We start from the raw sequence: 20,163 nt of genomic DNA on the forward strand, positions 1-20,163 counted from the left end.
TAATAAGATGAAGAACTCATTATATGATAAATGATAGAGCGGAAGGAAAATTACACAAGAGAAGATACAATTTAGGAATTTAACTTGCTTTAAACTTATTTAGGTTAACCAAGGTGTAAATGCCAAGAGTAAAGAGCCCTCTAACGAATAATAAATGTTTTAGCCATCTCAAACTCAAGTATCGACGTTTCCATCTCCATTCGATCACTAAACACACTCACACACATGAGCATATGCTATATGCATATAAATATATAGATATATAGTGTATGTAAATAGGGCCACCGTAGCAGCAATAAATGGAAGAAGAAAACAAAATCTCTAAATATACCTTATTAACTAACTAAATGTGAACATAAACAAAGCAAGTGAAGAAATAGAACCATGAATGTGATCTATTTAATAATAAACAAAGTAATATTAAATACAATTAAATTTGCCGAAAGCATGAACGAAATATTGAAATCATTTACTTTTGTTCCATTTACGAAATTATTAACCAAGTAGTTGTAGACGAATTTGATTTGTAGAATTTTCAAGATTATTTGCCCAACATTTTTCCAAAATAATTGGTTACAGTTTTTCTTCACAATGTTGCCAGCTTTGTAAGATTGTAGAATTCGCAACGCTTTCTGTGTGGTTTTCTTGAGCTTTTTTTTTTCAAATCGTATATCGAATATATTGTATTTTGAAGTAGTGTGAAACTATCTCCAGTTTTCGGAGGACTTTTCTGTTACGTTTTCCATGGATAAGTGTAAACTGTATAGAGATACAAAGAAGAAATGAATCTTAGATCTGTCCAGTGCTCCTCAAAGTATTTTGTAAACAATAATGATAAACCAAAAACAAAAGCGAACACAAAATCGTGACAAGTATCAAGCCCTTAGGCAAGTGGATATGAATATGTATTTTATGCAAGGGTTATGCGAAAAGTTCTATATATGAATGTAAAATAGATGGATATATCTATATATATATTGTAGAATTTTTACACATTCTATTACAGACAACAAAGTTATCGACTAAGGCAAATATTACGACTACTACTACTACGGCAGTACTAATTGTATATTTTCAATGTATGTGTGTGTTGTTTAAGGGAACCAATTAATGCATTCAAGAATCAAATTACAAATCAATTAAAAACGATCGCCTCAAATGAAATCGAAAGCAAATAACTCTAACCTACAATACTAGACGACAGCACCCGAACCCAAATTGAAAAAGAAATTAAAACAATTAAAACTGCATTCCAATTGCGACCGAAATCAGTATGGCAGCATCTTCGATTATCGATAGGAAGTTCAATTCAAACGATTATCCCACCATATGCAATCTGAGCCAGATTTCATTATCATTTTCACGTTCTTAAGTTCCAGTTTCAGAATCTGCTTTCATTGGCGGCTACGCTCAATCAGTATCAGTTATGAGGACTCTTAGAGTCCCATCGTAGAATCCCTCCCGAATTTTGTCCAGTTTAAATCTGCGCCTGTTTGATTTACAACTTAACGAAATAATATTCAAGGGAAAGAGAAATTGTTCTAAATACCGTTGAGGAAGAAGAAAATGTTTGACAAGAAGAAATGTTTATGACAATTTCCATTAAATGTATATGTGGCAGTAGGTCCATAACGAATAACAAGTCTAAAGCGAGATCTGAAACGAAAGAATGAGAAGGGAAAATAAAATATATATTATATATGTATACCATATACTACCTATATGATTATGAGTGTATGTAATGAAACAAATGAAAATAAAACAAATTTAAATTTTAGTAGCGCTTAACAAATTCTAGCAATTTAACAAATTTTAATTAATCAAATTAAACAACAAAAAACAAATGCAAAAATTGCAATTTAATTTTTTTCTCTGTGTAAAAGTTGATTAAAAAATAAAAAAATACAAAAAAACAATAAATTTTTTAAATGTGAACAAATGTAATGTGTTTTTTTCTATTGGTTAACGTGCTTATATAATCTTCTAGAATATTTCGAAATATTTTTTCCAATATTTTTCAGTGTCTTGACATTGAAATTCAATCGTCTTGGGTAAACATCATTGCATACTTTTTGGGGAATAGTTGAGAACAGTAACCTATTTAATTGTTGATATTACAAATATATCAACATAAACAGTCTTAGCTTACTGTTCAAACATTTGACTATTAAATTTTACTGGCTTTCGTGTGATTATGATTATGTTATGGGAAGCAAAAACCATAGCAAAGCGAATGCGGAAATCTGGTTGTTTTGCTATAAAAGCAGTGTGTATGATTTCAATTAATCACAACACCTGATCGTCCAATTCCAGTCGTATCGAAAAATCGAATCTTATTTCAAAATGAAGTACCTTTTCGTGGTTGCCCTTATTGCCCTGGCCATCCAGGTGGCTTCCTCTGCTAGTGCCACTACAACAACTGAAGCCACCACAACAACCTCTGCGGCAACAACAACCACTGCAGCATCAACCACGACGACAACCGCCTCTTCCACCCACAAAAAGCGTTGTTGGAGGGGCAACAACTGGTGCCACACTCGCATCCCCAAGAGGAAGTGCAAGCACCCAAGGAGGTGCCACAAGACCGTCGTGATTGTGACCCACAGGAAGAACTAGTTCCGACACTTTCCTTCAAATCCAACTCAAAATAAATACTAAATACTAAACATTAGAAAAGGACTTCGGGTCGTACGGGAATGATAACAGTTTTATTAGACAGCAGATAATAGGCCAATGCTGATCAGGTTGTGGGCACATATCTAGAACAGCCACATCTGCTCTCCGCAGACGCACTGACGCACCTTCCGCTCGAGATCGCGCATAATGCTGATCAGATCTTTGCAGAGGGGAACCCGTTCGGGGCACCCAGTACACGACTGGCCACCAGGTCCACAAACCACGCAGGAACAATCCTTGGTGCCCGCCGAGGCTAGATCAGCGAATCCGATGAGCAGGATGCACGCTGGGACAGAATGAACGGAAGACTAAGTGGACTTTGGGTCACACAAAACGGAGTACTCTTTGCACTTACCAATGACGACGACAGCGATCAGCTTCATGGTTGTTGCTTTGACAAATTAACTTTACCAGATGGTAACCGTTTATGAGCACTCTACCCCTTTTATAGCAAAACAAATGTGTTATAGGATCAATGGAAATTTCATCGCTTCCATCCAAAAATAAAATATATCGGGCTAACCATTTGTGCTTAAGCAAATAGAAACACGATATTGACCTTCGCCCATTGTTCTCGCCATTTTCTGAGTCATCTTTCAGATGTGCAACTAAAATGTAATATACTAATATAATATATCATTTTACATGTCCTTTTTACTAAAGAAAGTATTAAATCCAAATAATATCTGAGTTCTTTTAAGTAGCAAATATATAAAATGAATAATGAATCTATAAAAAGTTAATTCTATAAATATAGCGCCTGCTGCACAACAAGCCAAAACGTGTTTGGTGTTTTATTTATTTTAATACAATTGGTTTGTCCAGTACTTTTTATTTTTGGATGGGTTCGCTGAAATTTTCCATTGATCCGGCAAACTTTTTGCACTATAAAAAGGTGTCGATTTCTCTGAGTTGGTACCATCTGGTAAAGTAGTCTCAATCTAGATAGAACCATTAACCATGAAACTGGTCGCAGTCACCATCATCGGTAACTACATAATAAGACACCACTCTAATCCCAAACCAACTTCAATATCTCGCATCCTCGATATCCCTAGCTTGCATCCTGCTCATCGGATTCTCCGATCTAGCCTCGGGATGTGCCTGTGAGTGCCAACCATGTGGTCCTGGTGGAAAGGCCTGCAAGAACTGTCCAGAAAAGGCTCAACTTTGTCAGCAGCTCATCGGCGACATTCGCAATCTCCAGCTGAAGATCCGGAAGTGCGTCTGCGGAGAACCACAATGGATGATTTAGAAACCAATCACCAAAGATCGTGAAACTTTCCCTTAATAAAATTGTTATTACTGCTTCAAAAAAAAAGTACTTTGGGGTTATTTTTTATCTTTTATTTCAGTATTTCAGTATATGGTCCAGAAAAGAGCAAAACTAGTTCTTCCTGTGGGTCACAATCACGACGGTCTTGTGGCACCTCCTTGGGTTCTTGCACTTCCTCTTGGGGATGCGAGTGTGGCACCAGTTGTTGCCCCTCCAACAACGCTTTTTGTGGGTGGAAGAGGCGGTTGTCGTCGTGGTTGATGCTGCAGTGGTTGTTGTTGCCGCAGAGGTTGTTGTGGTGGCTTCAGTTGTTGTTGTAGTGGCACTAGCAGAGGAAGCCACCTGGATGGCCAGGGCAATAAGGGCAACCACGAAAAGGTACTTCATCTTGCAATGTGGTGGAATTTAAGGAGTCCGAAGTGAAATAATCGAATTTAGATGCTGTGTTCTGATTTTCTGAAGTTGGAATTAAGTCTTTTATAGGGGAATTTCTGTTTATTTCCTCGTTTTGCGCTTTTGAGTACATTTGCCAAATAATAATTCTAAAATTGATTTCCTTCCTGCAGACAAAATAAGTCTCATGAACTATATCAAATATTTGCAATCAATAAACGCCGATCGATTGGGTTACCAAAAAACTAAGCCAGCTGTGTAAAGGTTTATGATATTCATAACAATGTAACAAACCAAACATGATAGGAGTGGAAACTAAAAAGAGATTAAAAATAAAATAAAAATAGTTGAAATATTTAAGCCCGAATTCGATTTTTTTGTTTTACTTGTATTATAAATTTATAAAAGAAACGGATTATTGCGTTCTTCATGCATTCCTAATAGTTTTTTCCCTGAGATTTTTAATTACGTTAACATACGTAATGAAAGCATGATTTTGACCATATGGATTCATATGGAGGTTCGGGTCGAAAGTGATTTTTTAACAACTAAATGACCTTCAACATTGGTTGAATGGTTTAAGAACAGGAGCCTAAGCACTTAAAGCCTAAGATCTGTCATTTTGAATTATCGTTTCATTATATTGTTTTACATATTGTTAATACTTTAATATATATGTATAACTTCTATATACAATCGGTTTTTCAAATGCAAATATCAATATAAATTTAGATGATCTGGGATTATAAATCTTTGTTGTTCCTTTATAATGCAAATCTAATTATAAGTATATAGTAGTACTTCTAATGCATTTCTTACGAAACAATCAAAACCTTATTGAGAAATATTGGAGTAATAAAGAACCAAGCAAGGATTTTGAAAATGTTATTGCCTTTGAGTCTGGAATTCCATTTAGCTAAGGGTTTGTGTATCGGCTAACATGTAAGGAAGGCGTATGTAAATTCATTGAATCAATGTCAAATTTCCTGTCAAAGTGCAACCGAAGTACCAAAATGTCTATCCTTATTCTAACCCATATAATATATTTTTTGAAAGTGCAATGCTATAAGATAATTTCAATAAAACTCATATTTGTATTGACTAGTTGTATGAGCCTTTTTTTGTTAAGCTAAATTTAACTGTATTTGCATATATTATTATATTTACTCAGCCTATATTAAAGAAATATTATTTATTGATATTAACGCAGTTTGTCTGCAAAACAGCTCTACACACTTATTGATACCCGTTACTCGTATAGTAAAAGGGTATACTCGATACGATATGTTGAAAACAAGAACCGCCGAAATCGACTCCTCAAATTTTTATCGATATTCCTAAAAAATTTTAAAAATTCTAGGTCTCACTTGGACTAGCTAAGTAACGGGTATCTGATAGTCGGGGATATCGACTATAGCGTTCTCTCTTGTATTAAAATAAAGTCCAGGCGATCGAGTCGACCCAAAAGTATCAAACAAAGGGAAAAGGCTTGTGTTTGCATAATCGACACACTGACTCCATTTTTAGAATGGCAGTTTCACTGAAAACGTACCTATAAAAAGGTGAGGACTCCCCAAGAAAGGTATCAGTTTGTGAAGAATTAAGTGACAAACATGAAGCTGACCATTGCTACCGCTCTAGGTAGGTTTCACCGAATGCTCTTGTAATCGGTATTTTGAGCCACTGATGTAATCATCGGTTTTCCTTCTCTGCAGCGAGCATCCTGCTTATTGGCTTCGCTAATATTGCCAACTGTTCGGATTGTGGATGCCCCACAACCACAACTACCTGTGCGCCACCCACGAGACCTCCATGCACGAGTCCTACCACTACCACAACCACAACCACAACTACCTGTGCGCCACCCACGAGACCTCCCACCACAACCACAACCACAACCACAACCACAACTACCTGTGCGCCACCCACGAGACCTCCCACCACTACCACTACCACAACCACAACCACAACTACCTGTGCGCCACCCACGAGACCTCCCACCACAACCACAACCACAACCACAACTACCTGTGCGCCACCCACTAGACCTCCCACCACAACCACAACTACCTGTGCACCCACCACTCGTAAGACCACCACACGCAAACCAAAACCCCCCAAAACACCTAAGCCCACCACCAAAAGGCCGTGTGGTTGCAAGAGCTGCGGTCCTGGAGGCGAGCCTTGCAAAGGATGTGCTAAGAGGGATGCACTGTGCCAGGATCTCAACAGCTTACTCCGCAATCTGGAGCGCCGGGTCCGTCAATGCGTCTGCGGCCAACCGGATTGGTTGCTGTGAAGCGCCGAAGGAGCGCTCTACCCACTCCCGTACTAACCGATGTGACTGCACCCCAGCGAAATGCATTTTGTGGGGGAGCTCGGCCAGGACTTTGACTCCGCTTTGTTTTAGTTATCATCAATTATAAAAATAATAAAATTAGTTAGACTGCATTAATTTGAAAAGCATTTATTATTATTTTATTTGATTATTTGTATGTCGGGTTTTCTAAGCTTCTGGTTCTAAATTAAGGTTTGCCATCATTTGATCGCCCTTTTCGCCTGTATCTGTTGGCTTTGGCTCCTAGTTCTATGTGAAGTCTTAACTCTCCGAGCTCTTATGACTTGGCCAACTCGATCAGCTGACTACTGTTGGCTCGGGTTCGAACTTCGGTTTGGGCCCGACTCGAATCGGCGGCTTTTACGATCCGATCGCCACTCGAGTGCCGTTGCTTGTCGCTGGTGGACGCGTTTCGGTGGATATCGATTGAAATACCTACACACATGTTGAACCGGCGGCGTTTTCTTCTACCCCACATAAGTGACAAATAAGTGCAATTAAAGACGTGAAAATATTTACAGGATACAAAACAAACGTCCGCTATGTGCGATTTATAATTGGTGGGTGGTACATAGGGAACCCATATTGGCTATAACTTGTGCGCTTGTGTGTGTTACCTGATGTCGAGATAAATCTGCTTGCCTTCAAATTGTCAATTGCGCTGGGTTAATGGCTGTGCAATCTCAAGAATCGGCTCTTTTGTTTTGGGCTCCTTGGCAGTGAATAATATGGATATGGATATATGTATGTGCGGCAATGCTAAATGACTAAAAACGAACTCTCATGTAGATGTCTATCGCGGAGTTGGGCATGGCATTTAGGTTCCAGGTGCACTAATCGCCGGCAGACAATCGTCGGCGGCTATGGAGCCTCAGCTCCTCTTAATTGGTGGGACCCCCCCATTCAGGCAAACCCTTTGGCAACAACCACAAGGAAGCATTGTACTTGGTTTGCCTGGCACGGGGGATCCACCTATGTATTTGCCCCTTCGGTAAGCGGAGTTGCCACAGATTTCGCCACTAATCCAGTTGGAATCTCTCGGGGAATTGGCAGTGCCACCCGCATGCTCGCATGCCAAATATCGATCCCTATCGCAGTCATATGCAGCACATGTATGCAAAGTGTTCCAGCGAAGTCGACACTTGGTTGTCTTTTCGCCACGAGATACACTTGAAAAACTAATAAGAAATCGATAAAATTAAAGCCAAATTGGCAAAATTCATGGAAAGAATATATCCGCCGCTGTGGGCAATGAGGAATAGAATCAGACAACTAAGGGCCTGGCGCCGAAACCTGACCTCCGATCGGGTGTTAACCTTTCAAGTTGGTCAAAGGCCCCTTCTTCGCGCAATTCGCCTCGATTTTTGCTGAGTGGCAGTGGGATGAATGAGTCACGAGTCGGGCATTTCCATTGGTATCAGCTTGCGAGCTCACCTCTTCTCCTTTTCCAGCTGTCTTAGTGGTAGACCACGGCATGGAGTCCAGCAGCAGTGTCGTCGCGGAGATGGAGTCCTCCAGTCCAAGTGATCACGGCCAGCCCACCCAGATCACCTCCATCGATGGCTTCTTCAATCGGAAACGGGGGCGTCCGCCAAAGAATCGCTTTGTGGAGGTCTACAAGAGCGTGAGTATTTTTCGAAAATTTTTTTGAAATATTTTAGGATGTATTTTGAAAAGTTTTGAAAACATTATAGTTTATTTTGAATTTGGAACTTTTGTTGCTTCATATGGAATGTTAAGCCTTTTATTTAAACAAAAACATGATCATGACAAGTTTATATAATTATTAAATCATTAAAAAGTTCCTATTCCTGGAAATTTGCTGCCATTTTCCCATTTATTTACGAGCTTCTCGTGAAAATATTCGAGGTCTGATTCGACCCAGTTGCTCGGTTCCTTTTCGGTCTGTCTGCGATCCGATCGAGGCTCGATTGTAATTAGGAATTTGCGCCTATTTGTGTGCAACGTCAGCCATTCAGAGCCCTGCCCCACCCCCTTAGTACCCGCCAAAAGGGGGTAGGGGAGGGGGGCGGTGCTGCCTAATGTGGCATTTTGTGTGCTGTGCGTTGAATTGAGTTTTCGGATTTGGTTTTTGCCATATTCGTCATATTAATATTGACAACGAGTGTTTCCGCATTTATTTCACTTGCTGCCCGTCTAGCGACGTCGACGGCACTTCTCTTGGCACTACACCACCACCTGTCCCACCTGCCCCCCTGGCCACCCACTCCCCCTCGCAACCCAATACCCCCCCTCTGTCCAGGCGACGAGCGTTATGTGCTTTTAACTGTCATTTTCATAATTTCTACATTTTTTCGAGCCAAGCTCATGCACACGCACCACATCGCACTTGTGTGCTTACGATTACCCAGCCCACGCGTCACTCTCCTTGGTGAGCACAATGAACATGGACAGTACACTGAAAGAAATGTGGATAAATTACAGAAATGTTCGCAAAATACAGATTCTAAGAAACAACTAAGCCCTACGAGTTTTGAAATCATTATAACTTTCAATGTCTTTTTAACTACAAATAAATCAATTTATTTTATTTCAAAAAACAGCTTGAATAAAATTCAAAAAGTTTTGATAAACAACTTTGAATTGATTTTTAATATTCTTTATAATTCTAAGGTGTTTGTTATATATTATATGCAAAAAAAGTTGAATATAAAATTAAATAAATATTTATTTATACATATTTATAAATAAAATAAATAATTTAAATATGAACACAACAGTTTCGCCAGTTTTTCTCAGTGTACTTTCTGTGTGAATAAAAAGGCAAATTTGAATAAATATTTTGTCGATTGCCATTTGTGGCATTCTTTTGGGAAGTAAGCCGTGCCAACTCTGTGAGTAAAAGGGGGGCTAAGGTGACCCAAATCGAAGGCAGGAATCAGGGTGGTGCAATGGGTGGATCTCCTCTCGCACCGCCACCCACTCGAATCCCTTGGAACCCCTTCGATAATCCCCACTGCCGATGGAAAGCAATGATACACGGCACTAACAATAGCAGTAAAAATAATAATAATAATAATAATTCCTATACACACTTGTATCAAATAAGGTGTGTGTACTTATGTGTGTGTGAGCCACAACTTATCAGGCAAACTCGTTTCATTGTCTTTCAATATTTTCGGTGTAATTATTGTTATGGGTAAATTTAAGAGTGCCATATACACTGAAACTATTTGAATTCATCAAGAGTCGAAATTTGTGTAAATTGTACATAAGATTTAATTGTTTTTTATAGGACTTACTTCTACTTATCACCCATTTATAATATTATTTTTTTTAATTTTCCATATGCGCCGAAAATATTTGTTTACCATTTTCGTCCGCCTATTTATGGATTGCTTTAGGGTATCCATGAGCTGCACTTGTATTTGATATTTTTAATGGTTTCTCCATTGTTTTTGCTTTTGGCTTTTTCACTTCACTCGTTCTTTCTCTCTTTTTTTCAATTTTATTATTGATTTGATGCGTGAACAAAATTTAAATAGTGACATTTTGGGCCAACGACAAACATTAACAGTAATTTCGGAAATACGAGTAATAAACTGGTTGCGGCCGATTGTTTGTCATAAATCCAAAATGTTAAATCCGAAAACTATGACAATGACGGCAAGTACGGCCCTGCCATGCCAAAGTAATTTAATTCCATGAAAGGCGCCCACATAGCTGCGTGGAATATTGGACACCGATTTCGATTGTCAACAAATTCAGAAATGTACGCTTTTTCGATTTATTATTTTATCCCAAAACAGGCCCAGCACTCGCCGCAGGCCATCTTCACCAGCTTTAAGCTGGAGAGAAGCGAATACGCCGGCCCAGGAGCACCTGTTCCGAGTGGCTCATCGTCAACGTTGGCCACTGCAGAGGATCGTTTGTCTCTGGCGGATCACGATGGATCAGCCACTGATCTCACACCTAGTCGCTACCGGAAACGGGGTCGTGTTTGGGCCCCATCATCATCATCATCTTTGGAGCAGCCTAGCAAGAGAATCGCCAATCAGCCTACCCATTTTGCAGCGAGAAGTGAGACAGAGTCTCGGAGTAGCCGCCATGAGTCTTTAGCCCAGGTACTCCATTCATTCCATTTTCCAAAAATAAACTTATATTTGTTATTTAAAATATATATATTATATTATGTTTTATATTCTTGCAGCCCACCTTACAGCCCTCAGAGCCTTTAGAAGCAATCTCGTCGAAGAATTTATCAAGCAGAATTTTGGATAAAGTTTCAGGTAAGCTGGACTAGTTTTTGATATATGTACGAATCTTAAATGTATATTCAATATAGTTGTTCGTGCGGCGGGAACTTTTTATCCGGAGAATGCGAACTCAGCTGCTCAACGGGAAATGCCGGAAGTGTCTAGTTCGAGATACAACAGTCGCCAGGAGTCGACCGACTTGGAGGTGGACCAGCCGGAGGATCTGAGCATGCGTCCATCTCTGCCGGAAGCCACTGCCACACCGGCGGTAGTGGGACCAGCTCTGAATATGAATCTGTTGCAGTTTAAGCAGCTGATCGATTTGTACCAGCGACAGGTGCTGTTGCCCAGCTTTTTGGCGGCAGCCAGTCAACCGTTGGCATTACCGGGTTCAGCAGCAGGTCCTGGGGCTTCAGGATCCCTTCTGGACATGCGCATTTTGCTGGAGAATGCCGCTCAACAGAAGCTAATGCTGTTGAATGCAGCTGCAAGTGCAACGGCAAGTGCAGTGGCAGCCACAACAATGGACTCCGGTCAAAGGACTGCGACGAAAAGGATACGGGATCACGACATTCCGAGTGGCTATCTAAAGTTCCGCTTCAACGAGGACTGTGGATTCGAGAGGTGTGGCTACCGGAATCACCAGTCGCACTTCCACTGCAACCGGCGGGATTGCCACTATAGTTTCTGCGACAAGACCCGCTTTGTGCAACATACGGCGCGTCATGAGCGAATGGACACGTTGATGGGCGATGATTTCCGCCAATTCCGGGCCAACATGCAATGCGGAGTGGCCAGCTGCTCTTATGCCACTGCAAGTGGTGCAGCCACGGAGGGCAACCACCTAAACAGGATAGGTGAGTCATTCCAGCATAAGTAGAGAATTCCTTGCCTACAGTCCTCTAATTCTACAGATCCCACAGAGGCGGTTACGGCATCCTCCCGGAAAACTTCGCACTTTCACTGCCGCAAGTGCGATTATGTGTGCACGGATTCGAACAAGGTGGTGGCCCATCGAAGATTGCACCTTCGCCAGGACTACGTGCGGAGTGCTGGCTTCCGCAAGGTGGCCGGAAACGAGCAGTGCGATTCTCCCGGCTGCTCCTACGCCCAGCGGCACACCCACTACCACTGCGTCACCTGCGACGGCGGAGTCCTTTCACGAGCACAACTGGCAGCCCACAAACACCGGACAGGCTTTCCCAAACAGGAGGCGGATACCACTCCCTAGAATATCTTAGAAACACATCTAGACTCAAGGAAATCTGAAATAAACTAATGACATGAGTTGACCATGCTTTACTCTGTATAAAACGAATCGAAAGTAACTATGTATGGTTAATATTAATACATTAAGTAATAATTATAAAATGGCTATGACTACGTTATAGTTATTTTGAAAGTCCATGCGTAGTCAAGACCTCTTTTATCAATGTGATTTTTAGGAGGAAACACGATGTGTAGCCGGTTATGATCAGCAGTCCACTAAAGAAGAATGCAAAAGGACACAGTTATGTGGCATCTATTACTTAGTGGCTTTCGTTACGTACCTTAATTTTGGTGTCCTCCATGCCCAACATGACGACCTCAGTTCTTTGCTCATTCAGGATCTCTCCACCCGTGCCCATATCGATTCCAGTCAACATTACATTTCGGAATATATTGATGTCCTTGCCAAGCGGATAGATATCCAGTTCATTGGTGTCGTACGGATACTCCAGCACAAATGCGTATACGGTGATTTTTCCATTGGATGCCTCTTTTTGTCGGGTATACCAAACATTTCGGGTGATGGTATCATTCTGATAAATCCAGGGTACACTGCCGTAAATACCCTCACCATTGAACTTCAGCCAGCGACCCATGTCCCTTAGACGCTCCTCGAAAATGGGCAGTATGGTTCCAAACTTGGTTGGTCCAACATTGATCAGCACATTGCCATTACAGCTCACAGTGGTGATAATCTCTGGAAAGTTTGATAGAATGTAGTATATCTTAAATACTTTGTTGTATTATATGCACCCACCTTTAACTACTTCCTTGGAGGTCATAAAATCGGCCAACGAGACATCGAATCTCTGACCCCAGCTGGTGCGATCCAGGGTGAAGGCATTTTCCCACTTGTGAGCTTGCAGAACTCCGGGATTGAAGCGATCGGCACAATTGTAGAAGTCACCATGCATACACGCAGTCCCGAAGCCCCAGCGATCGTTGGTCACCACCGTATCCCTCACGGGACTATCATTATACAGCCAGGCGATGAACTCCTCGGAGCGCCAGTACTTTGCTGGAGCCTCCCAATCGCCGTCGGACCAGATGATCTCCGGCAGATACTGCTGCACCAGCTCCATTTGCTCCGGCCGCACCTTTCGCTCCACAAAGTGTTGTTGCATTAACAGATGCAGCTTGTCGTCGGTCCACAGTGGGTTGAACCATTCGAACAGAGAATAGTAGAGTCCGAAACGAAGATCCGACTCCTTTCGAATTGCGGCAGCCAGTTCCTCTGGGAGAATAGAAAATAAGAATGTATATACGTTTTTCAAAATATTTTGTATAAAGATGCAGAATCTTCCAAGCTTTTGCCTTTCTATAGATTTCCTTGCCTCTTTTTGTCTGGGATTATCTACTGACAGACCCACTTACTGACTATATCCCGCTTGGGCCCGACATCCATGGAGTTCCATCCGTAGCTGTTCTTCGAGGGCCACAGCGTGAAGCCATCGTGATGTTTGCTGGTGAGCACGACATATCTGAAGATTGTGATGAGGATTAATGATCGGTGGAATTGTACAGATAACACTATATATGTGTGAGTACCTGGCTCCGCTATCTTTGAAAAGTAACGCCCACTTGGTGGCATTGAATAGCTCCGCTGTGAACTGGCTCGCAAATTCCTGATAAGTGAAGTCGGGCTTGTAATTACGCTGCATGAACTGGACGTACTCTGGATTACGGAGATCTGAAAGAGAAGTTATAATACCATATATATGCCAATCAAGCATTCGTACTTTTCCAGTTGGTCCAGAACCACTCGGATCCAAAACTGGGCACCGAGTAAACGCCGTAGTGCAGAAAGATGCCCACCTTGGCATCGTCGTACCATTGGGGCAGTGGTCTCTGGTCCAAACTGGCCCAGTTGGGCTGGTATCGAGTCCGTGGACCCGGCACCTGTGCGTCGACCCCCGCTCCCGAAATCCACACGCAGATCAGCGCCACCAGAAGCGGCGTCCAAGCGGAGATTGCCATTTACTCAATTAGCCGGCAAACTGATTTTTCACTGACTGTGATGCGACCGCCTCGCTTCGTGATTGAAACTCAACTGAGAATTGTTTTGAGCGGAGAACGAGATTCTCTGAGATTGCCAAATGAATTTGCCTTTGTGAGTGTGAGATACAATCACTTTCACAGAGGAATACATCAGAAGTACACAGAAAAACAAATCAAGATCATTCATACTATTTATTTGAACAGAACAACAAGTTTTGAGAATGCTAAAATGGTGATAAAAAGCCAAATTTCTGTTCTCTGCCGATTTGTTTATCAGCATTACTAATTTATAAACACGTTTTGTAGGTAAACAATTTGTGTATTCACAAAAGATATGTTACATATAGATAATATGTACATATAGATAATTTCTACTTTTGCTAAAAGCATCGTGGCATTTATAGAAAAATTGCCTGCTTTGTAAATGAATTTACAGTTTTCATTCAGTTAATTGTAGGTCCTAGTAGTCCACAGCTAGAGAGAAGCTTCAAAATCATATTAAGTATACCTCGGAGTTGGTGCAAATATATATATCTCGAGATTAGACGTCACTTTGTGCTGACCAGGCGCGATATCGACGACTGGGTCGGGAAAGGTAATGCGGGGTAACCGTTGGATCTTCCCTGATTAAGCTGCCTCCCAGGTGAGCTATGCGTCGGGTTTCGGCAGGTTGGGGCTTCTGTCCCGTGGCCAATGCCACCTTCAACTTGAGTTCATCTTTGGCCGCAACGCAGTTCTTGGCGATTTGATACATATGCTCGTACTTCTCAGCCAGGCGAAGGAAATTGGATTTGCCGGGTCCATCGTAGAATTCCTTGGGTGAAAGCTTGCCAAAATCAATCAGTGCAATCAGATCGCTGACAACACTTGGGTTCTTATCACTGCATTCAGTTTCGAGCGGAGCGCAGCTAGTGGATGGCAGCTCCGATTCTTGATTTTCCACTTCGTTGGTGGCGGTGGTGGGTCCAGTTGCATCCTGGCTAGCCACCTGCTCCACACTTTCCGATTCCTCGATACCATTATATTTGAGATACATTTCCAGCAGGCGGAAGCGATCTGCCTCCGATATTTTGCTAGCAATCACTTCGATATAGTGTTTAAATACCTCGCTATTGAACTCGTATACGCCCGAGTGGTCCAAGGTGCTCTTGAAGGTGCACTTCAGCTCCCAGGCTATTTGGTTTATTAACGATTTGCGATTCACGCGATGGGCACACTGGAATAGACGAAGTAACTCTCCCATGTCAAAAGTGTTCTTGCGGATCAGCAGATCCTTCACACAGTCCTCTTCGAGGGATTGCACCAGATATTTGTTAGCAAACTCGCAGAGGCGAATCAGAGTATCAAAGTCGTACTTCTGCAGCTTATCGCTCTCATAGCCGTAGACGTAATCTCGGAATTTCTCAAATACATCCGGTTGTACATCGTTCAGTCTGACAACTCCGCTGGTGGACTCAATGTAGTCGCCATAGAGCATGCGATCGAAAGCCTCGGAGGCGCAGCTGAATAGCAATTTGTGGCAGGGAAAGGATTGATTGCCACCGCTGTCGTCCTCAATTATGAATGTGCAATCCGTGTGGCGATTGGTGCGACCGAGCTCCATTATGCAACTACGCATTTTTGAATTTGGCAATGTTCGAATGGGCCTGCGATTTAGTAATACAGTAATATACACCTTCCTCAGCTTAACCTCTTACCAGATACTCATCTCAGGCAAGGCGATCCAGTTATTCCCGATGATTTCGAACAGAAAATTTAGCTATTTAAATTTAGTATTTCTCTAGGAGTGTCGAAATAGTAGTGCCAACTGAATTTATATGTTGTTTGATTTAAGACTCCAGGAAAATTGATACTCCAACTTGATCAGTAATAAAACATCATATCTCAATTGAACATAACAGTTTATTTTATTATCTTCTCTCATGCTTTGCCGTGTTTGCTTTTATTTGTTTTTGCTGACTTAAAAGGTTTGTCTTTGCATTTAATTCCATTTCCACCTGTATTCTATTAATAACTCGCATACCTACATATAAATACATGTATCATTTGCCTTGTGTGTTTGTTTTGTTTCTTTTTTTCGAGTTCATTGCATCGCATTCAAAGTTCAACAGATTGAAAGTGTGTGTCGTTAAGAGTATAGTTTTGTTTGTAGCTTAGGCCTGGACAGCAGTTCAGTGAAACTGGAGTGGATCAAGTGGCAATTATCTACATCGGGACAGGTGAACCATTGTAATGCACAAAAATTGGCTTCTAATATTCTACGTCGAACGCTTCTGCTTCTAAAGTAAGTTTCCTTCATTGCCATTGGTTCTTGCTATGGGTCTAAAAAACACAACACAATACAGCACAACATACAAGTCCCTTCTGTTTAATTGTTTAGAAATCCGAAGCATAAATCTGTTATCTCCCTACGTGTTTTTATTATTAAGTGTTTCCAATCATTGCAAACTTGGTTTAAAATTGCCATACTTTAACAACGTGTGGATTGTGATTTATTTTCGGAGATTTTTCGGTGCGATTTGTGGTTGTGTGTGTGGGTGTGAAGTGTGGTACGTAAGTTGTGACATATTTGGTGCATACCGGTAGGCGCCATTCTGCAGCTTGTGTAGTTAACTTTTCGGTGCATACTTTCAGGCTGGCTGTGCCAAGTACACTGCATGTAAAATACGGGTGAGTTAGCTATTTTAAAACGCGTTTCACCGCCTAGTAGAATATGTGTGTCTATGTTCCTGAACAATTGAACCAGTACTCGCTCTATTTATAAAATGTGACTCTGCTTAGATTCGAATTACAACAAAATATATTACAAAATAATTTAGTTACATTTCCTTAAATGGCGAACAACTAATTGGCTGCCACTAAAACGCCTAATTGGAAATAAATACGAAAACGAAAGTCGCTACTGAAAGGTATGGTAAACGCTAGAAAATGCTACTTTTAGAAGTAATTATAATCATATAAGTTAGGTTTATTCAACATATATCGTGAGGTAAGTAATGTAAGAAGTTTGGCTTGAAACAATATTTAAAGAAAACCAAGTTGAAATTAAAGCATTCTGTTGCTGTATAATTTTTTTCAAGTGATCTTTTATCAACTTTTGTAGCAGTTCAAAACTCTTTATTATGGTTGCCTTGAAGGCGTTGACTTTGCATTTGCACTCTGGCTTCAGTCAGGACATTTTATTTGTTGCAGAAGAGAAAGGTTAAAATACGTGTAAAGCATAAGCACGCGACAACTCTAAACTCTATGCTTGCAGCTCATCTCTGTCGTTCTATACAATAAGTACATATCTAAATCAACGTTACGGAACTACGATGCCAACTTCGATTAGCTTTTCAATAACTTAGTAGCTGTGTGTCATTTATGTAATGCCTGCTTGTTGTTTGCAATTAGCTGTTTATGCATTTTAATGTTTTCTCTTTTTTTTTTTATTATTTTTACAATATTTTCAACTTTAGGATCATAGAAGTAACATTAAATAACATTTTTGCGTAAATCTAGTATTTCTAATGTTTTTTGTTGTTGCTGTTGCTGCTGCTGCTGCTGCTGCTCTCTTCGTAGCTTTCGCCCCACTATGCCGTGGTGGTCGAGGACGCTGCTGCAGTTGCTCCGCCCGTGGCTACCCCTGTTGCATTCCCTCCGCCGCCCGCCGCATTGCACTGTATGAGTCCACTGTGCTGCTGCTGCTGCGGCTGCTGGGCCGCATGATGGTGGCCATGGTGGCCGTGGTGGTGATGATGGTGGTGATGGTGATTCAGATTATGATTATTGTTATTATTGTTGCTAAAGTTTAAATGTAGTGCGCCAGCGCCGTTGTTCAATGCGGCAGCATCCGTGGCACCGATCGCTGCCCCACCCGCTGCTGCCGCCGCCTGAGGAACTGCCGAGGTGCAGTAGCGCGTTGTATCACCAAATTCGCCGCTGGTCAGGTCGCCCAGTATACCGCCCAGCAATCCGCTGCTGCCCGCTGGCTTGCAGCCCGCTCCCGCCTCTGGTTGCGTGCAAATGGGCGGCGCCACCGCATCGCCATCGATTAGGGACACCGATGCCGAGACGGATGTGCTGCCATTGTTGCTTTGTGAATTGACGTGCAACGCCTCCGCCGAGGAGGTGCTGTTGCTGCTGCTGTTGTGGTGTTGCTGCTGCTGCTGCTGTTGCAGCGACTGATGCTGGAGATCGCCGGAGTGGGAGTGGTCATGGACCGACGACGTCGTGGAGGTAGCATCCTGGCATCCACCGGTGTCGTCGGTGAGGCGCAGGGCCACCTCAAGGTCGCGCAGCACGTCCGTCTCCTTCTCGTCGATCAAATTGAAGCGCCGATGCAGTGCGGTGAGGTGCGCGAACGTCAGATTTAGATGGGTGTGCAAGCCGAGCAGCGCGATTTCTCTGAAATGCGCCGCATACAGATGCGCTATCACATGAAATTGCAAGCGTAGTATCTTCCGCGCAATCGACTCGAACGAGCCGGGGAACTCGTTGGCGTATTTGGTTGGGAATATCGACTCATCGCTGACCGTCTTCTGGGTGAACGTCATCACATAGTCGATGTACTGTGGTGCTGCGACGCGCGTCTTCTTGCCCTTCTCGTCGAACCATAAGTACGTTCTGTCGGAAAGATACACTTAGTAAATACAATTCAATCGAAGTATCTGATCAGGACTCACCTGTTGCCGGGTCCGGTCATGTCAGCGCAACCGGATTGTGTACAAAATTCACTAATAGTTCCATAGACCAAATTCACGTGCTCAAATAGAGCGAGGGCTAAAAAAGGAGGGAAGAAATTTATTAAAAGATTTCATTCCAAGACAATAGTTAATATAACTAAGACTTAACAAGGTTGGTTCGTGTTGAAATTAAAGATCAACAACCTGCTAAATAATGGCCAACTCTTCGGTTAATAATAGCTGGTGCACAGATTAATTTCAAAGCAGAAGCAATCTTATCATCGAAATGAGACAGCTGCGGGTTTTATTGGTTTCTTTCAGTGTCTGGTGATAACGCCCAGCTGTGGGCATACGATGATATATATTGAGCGGAACCACCCGGGGTAAGGTCAATGCCGACCCAATATTTGCACAAGTGTTCCCATTACGTCAGTGGAAGAAGAGCTGCAGTATTTTTAAATGCCAGCAGAATTGGAGCAAAATAAACCGATGGCTTAACTCGCTTTCCTTAGCCCAACCAAGTCCCAGTGCCAGATAAGCTGAGCAGGAGTCGTGGGTCTGTGCCTCTCGAGTCAGCAATTTCAAATATTAAATTTGCATATGAACTTGCAGCTGACGCCATCGGGCGACGTGAAATGACCCTGATCATCGCCCACGACAAACAGTTTGGCTTTGATTGTTTTTCCCAAACGAAGGGAGAGGATGATAATGAAAACGTTGGAGCAAATGGAGGGCTGAGGGATTGCTTCTGATGCCCCCGGGTGCTTATGGTGGCTACAATTTGCTGATACATTGCCAATTATTTGCCTCATTTGAGTCAACCAAAGAACTGTGTAATTTGCATTCTGCCACCCAGAGCACACAGATTATTTACAAGATGATGTAATTTCTCCAAATCGATTCTGTTCTCCACCAGTGATGTAACCAAAAAAGATCCCTCCAGGCGGTGGGGCAACCAGCCAATTAAGCTGTGACTCACCGTATATTGGCTTTAGGCGATGATATTAGACGTTTATTGATATGTAATTAAAGCACTGAGTGGCTTTACTCAGCAAGAAACAAACTCAAGGCTATTTTGCATGGATACACCATGAGGAAAATATCCTTTTATTTGCATTTGTAGTATACGAAGCCTTTGGAAACAAAGAAAACTGCCTGATCTGAAACTTTGCAGGGTACCCTTGCACTTCTTAAACTGCATGCAGATAATGCTATCGCCCAGTCTGAATTCTTCTGTTCAAGTTCATTGGCTGGACGATAATGTACATATAGTGCACCGTGGGCAGCGTTTCGTAAATCGGGGCACTCGAGCGTAGCCACTGGTGATTAGGA

The 20,163-nt window shown here is 42.0% G+C and overlaps 7 protein-coding genes across 13 annotated transcripts in view; 3 read left to right on the forward strand and 4 right to left on the reverse strand.

The window, feature by feature from the left end:
- Nucleotides 1-2,696: 2,696 nt before the first annotated feature.
- Nucleotides 2,697-3,088, reverse strand: LOC117140766 (salivary glue protein Sgs-8). Its single transcript, XM_033303849.1, has 2 exons — nt 3,032-3,088; nt 2,697-2,962 (listed from the first exon to the last, which is right to left on the reverse strand). Exons 1-2 carry the CDS (start codon nt 3,057-3,059, stop codon nt 2,760-2,762), a joined length of 231 nt encoding a protein of 76 aa, XP_033159740.1. The 5' UTR covers nt 3,060-3,088; the 3' UTR covers nt 2,697-2,759.
- A 502-nt stretch (nt 3,089-3,590) lies between these two features.
- Nucleotides 3,591-3,978, forward strand: LOC117140976 (salivary glue protein Sgs-7). The gene is made up of 2 exons (XM_033304224.1): nt 3,591-3,664; nt 3,735-3,978. Exons 1-2 carry the CDS (start codon nt 3,637-3,639, stop codon nt 3,929-3,931), a joined length of 225 nt encoding a protein of 74 aa, XP_033160115.1. The 5' UTR covers nt 3,591-3,636; the 3' UTR covers nt 3,932-3,978.
- A 1,961-nt stretch (nt 3,979-5,939) lies between these two features.
- Nucleotides 5,940-6,797, forward strand: LOC117140133 (salivary glue protein Sgs-3). Its single transcript, XM_033302899.1, has 2 exons — nt 5,940-5,986; nt 6,061-6,797. The coding sequence occupies exons 1-2, from the start codon at nt 5,959-5,961 to the stop codon at nt 6,642-6,644; spliced, it is 612 nt and encodes a 203-aa protein (XP_033158790.1). The 5' UTR covers nt 5,940-5,958; the 3' UTR covers nt 6,645-6,797.
- Nucleotides 6,798-7,083: 286 nt separating this feature from the next.
- On the forward strand, nt 7,084-12,187 carry LOC117141256. 2 transcript variants are annotated; one of them, XM_033304625.1, is made up of 6 exons: nt 7,084-7,243; nt 8,135-8,307; nt 10,454-10,768; nt 10,855-10,933; nt 10,990-11,757; nt 11,824-12,187. In XM_033304625.1, the coding sequence occupies exons 2-6, from the start codon at nt 8,158-8,160 to the stop codon at nt 12,129-12,131; spliced, it is 1,620 nt and encodes a 539-aa protein (XP_033160516.1). In that variant the 5' UTR covers nt 7,084-7,243; nt 8,135-8,157; the 3' UTR covers nt 12,132-12,187. The 2 variants fall into 2 exon arrangements, with proteins under 2 accessions (XP_033160516.1, XP_033160515.1); XM_033304624.1 differs by having other exon boundaries at nt 7,085-7,243; nt 11,815-12,187.
- Nucleotides 12,185-14,204, reverse strand: LOC117141257 (putative alpha-L-fucosidase). The gene is made up of 6 exons (XM_033304626.1): nt 13,909-14,204; nt 13,718-13,859; nt 13,544-13,650; nt 12,927-13,403; nt 12,451-12,866; nt 12,185-12,385 (listed from the first exon to the last, which is right to left on the reverse strand). The coding sequence occupies exons 1-6, from the start codon at nt 14,144-14,146 to the stop codon at nt 12,281-12,283; spliced, it is 1,485 nt and encodes a 494-aa protein (XP_033160517.1). The 5' UTR covers nt 14,147-14,204; the 3' UTR covers nt 12,185-12,280.
- Nucleotides 14,205-14,345: 141 nt separating this feature from the next.
- LOC117141329 lies at nt 14,346-15,992 on the reverse strand. Of its 2 annotated transcripts, none has more exons than XM_033304732.1 (2): nt 15,865-15,992; nt 14,346-15,777 (listed from the first exon to the last, which is right to left on the reverse strand). In XM_033304732.1, the coding sequence occupies exons 1-2, from the start codon at nt 15,873-15,875 to the stop codon at nt 14,709-14,711; spliced, it is 1,080 nt and encodes a 359-aa protein (XP_033160623.1). In that variant the 5' UTR covers nt 15,876-15,992; the 3' UTR covers nt 14,346-14,708. The 2 variants fall into 2 exon arrangements, with proteins under 2 accessions (XP_033160623.1, XP_033160621.1); XM_033304730.1 differs by having other exon boundaries at nt 14,346-15,813; nt 15,865-15,991.
- Nucleotides 15,993-16,175: 183 nt separating this feature from the next.
- Nucleotides 16,176-20,163, reverse strand: part of LOC117141324 (MOB kinase activator-like 2) — a 39,103-nt gene continuing 35,115 nt past the window's right edge. For all 5 annotated transcript variants that reach the window (XM_033304723.1, XM_033304721.1, XM_033304719.1 and 2 more), the window contains 2 exons: nt 18,832-18,928; nt 16,176-18,772 (listed from right to left, as the gene is read on the reverse strand). In XM_033304723.1, the coding sequence (XP_033160614.1) occupies nt 17,740-18,772; nt 18,832-18,928 (1,130 nt within the window). In that variant the 3' untranslated portion in view covers nt 16,176-17,739. The remainder of the gene's footprint in view (nt 18,773-18,831; nt 18,929-20,163) is intronic.

Source organism: Drosophila mauritiana, chromosome 3L (genome assembly GCF_004382145.1).
Source record: "Drosophila mauritiana strain mau12 chromosome 3L, ASM438214v1, whole genome shotgun sequence".
Taxonomy (NCBI): domain Eukaryota; kingdom Metazoa; phylum Arthropoda; class Insecta; order Diptera; family Drosophilidae; genus Drosophila; species Drosophila mauritiana.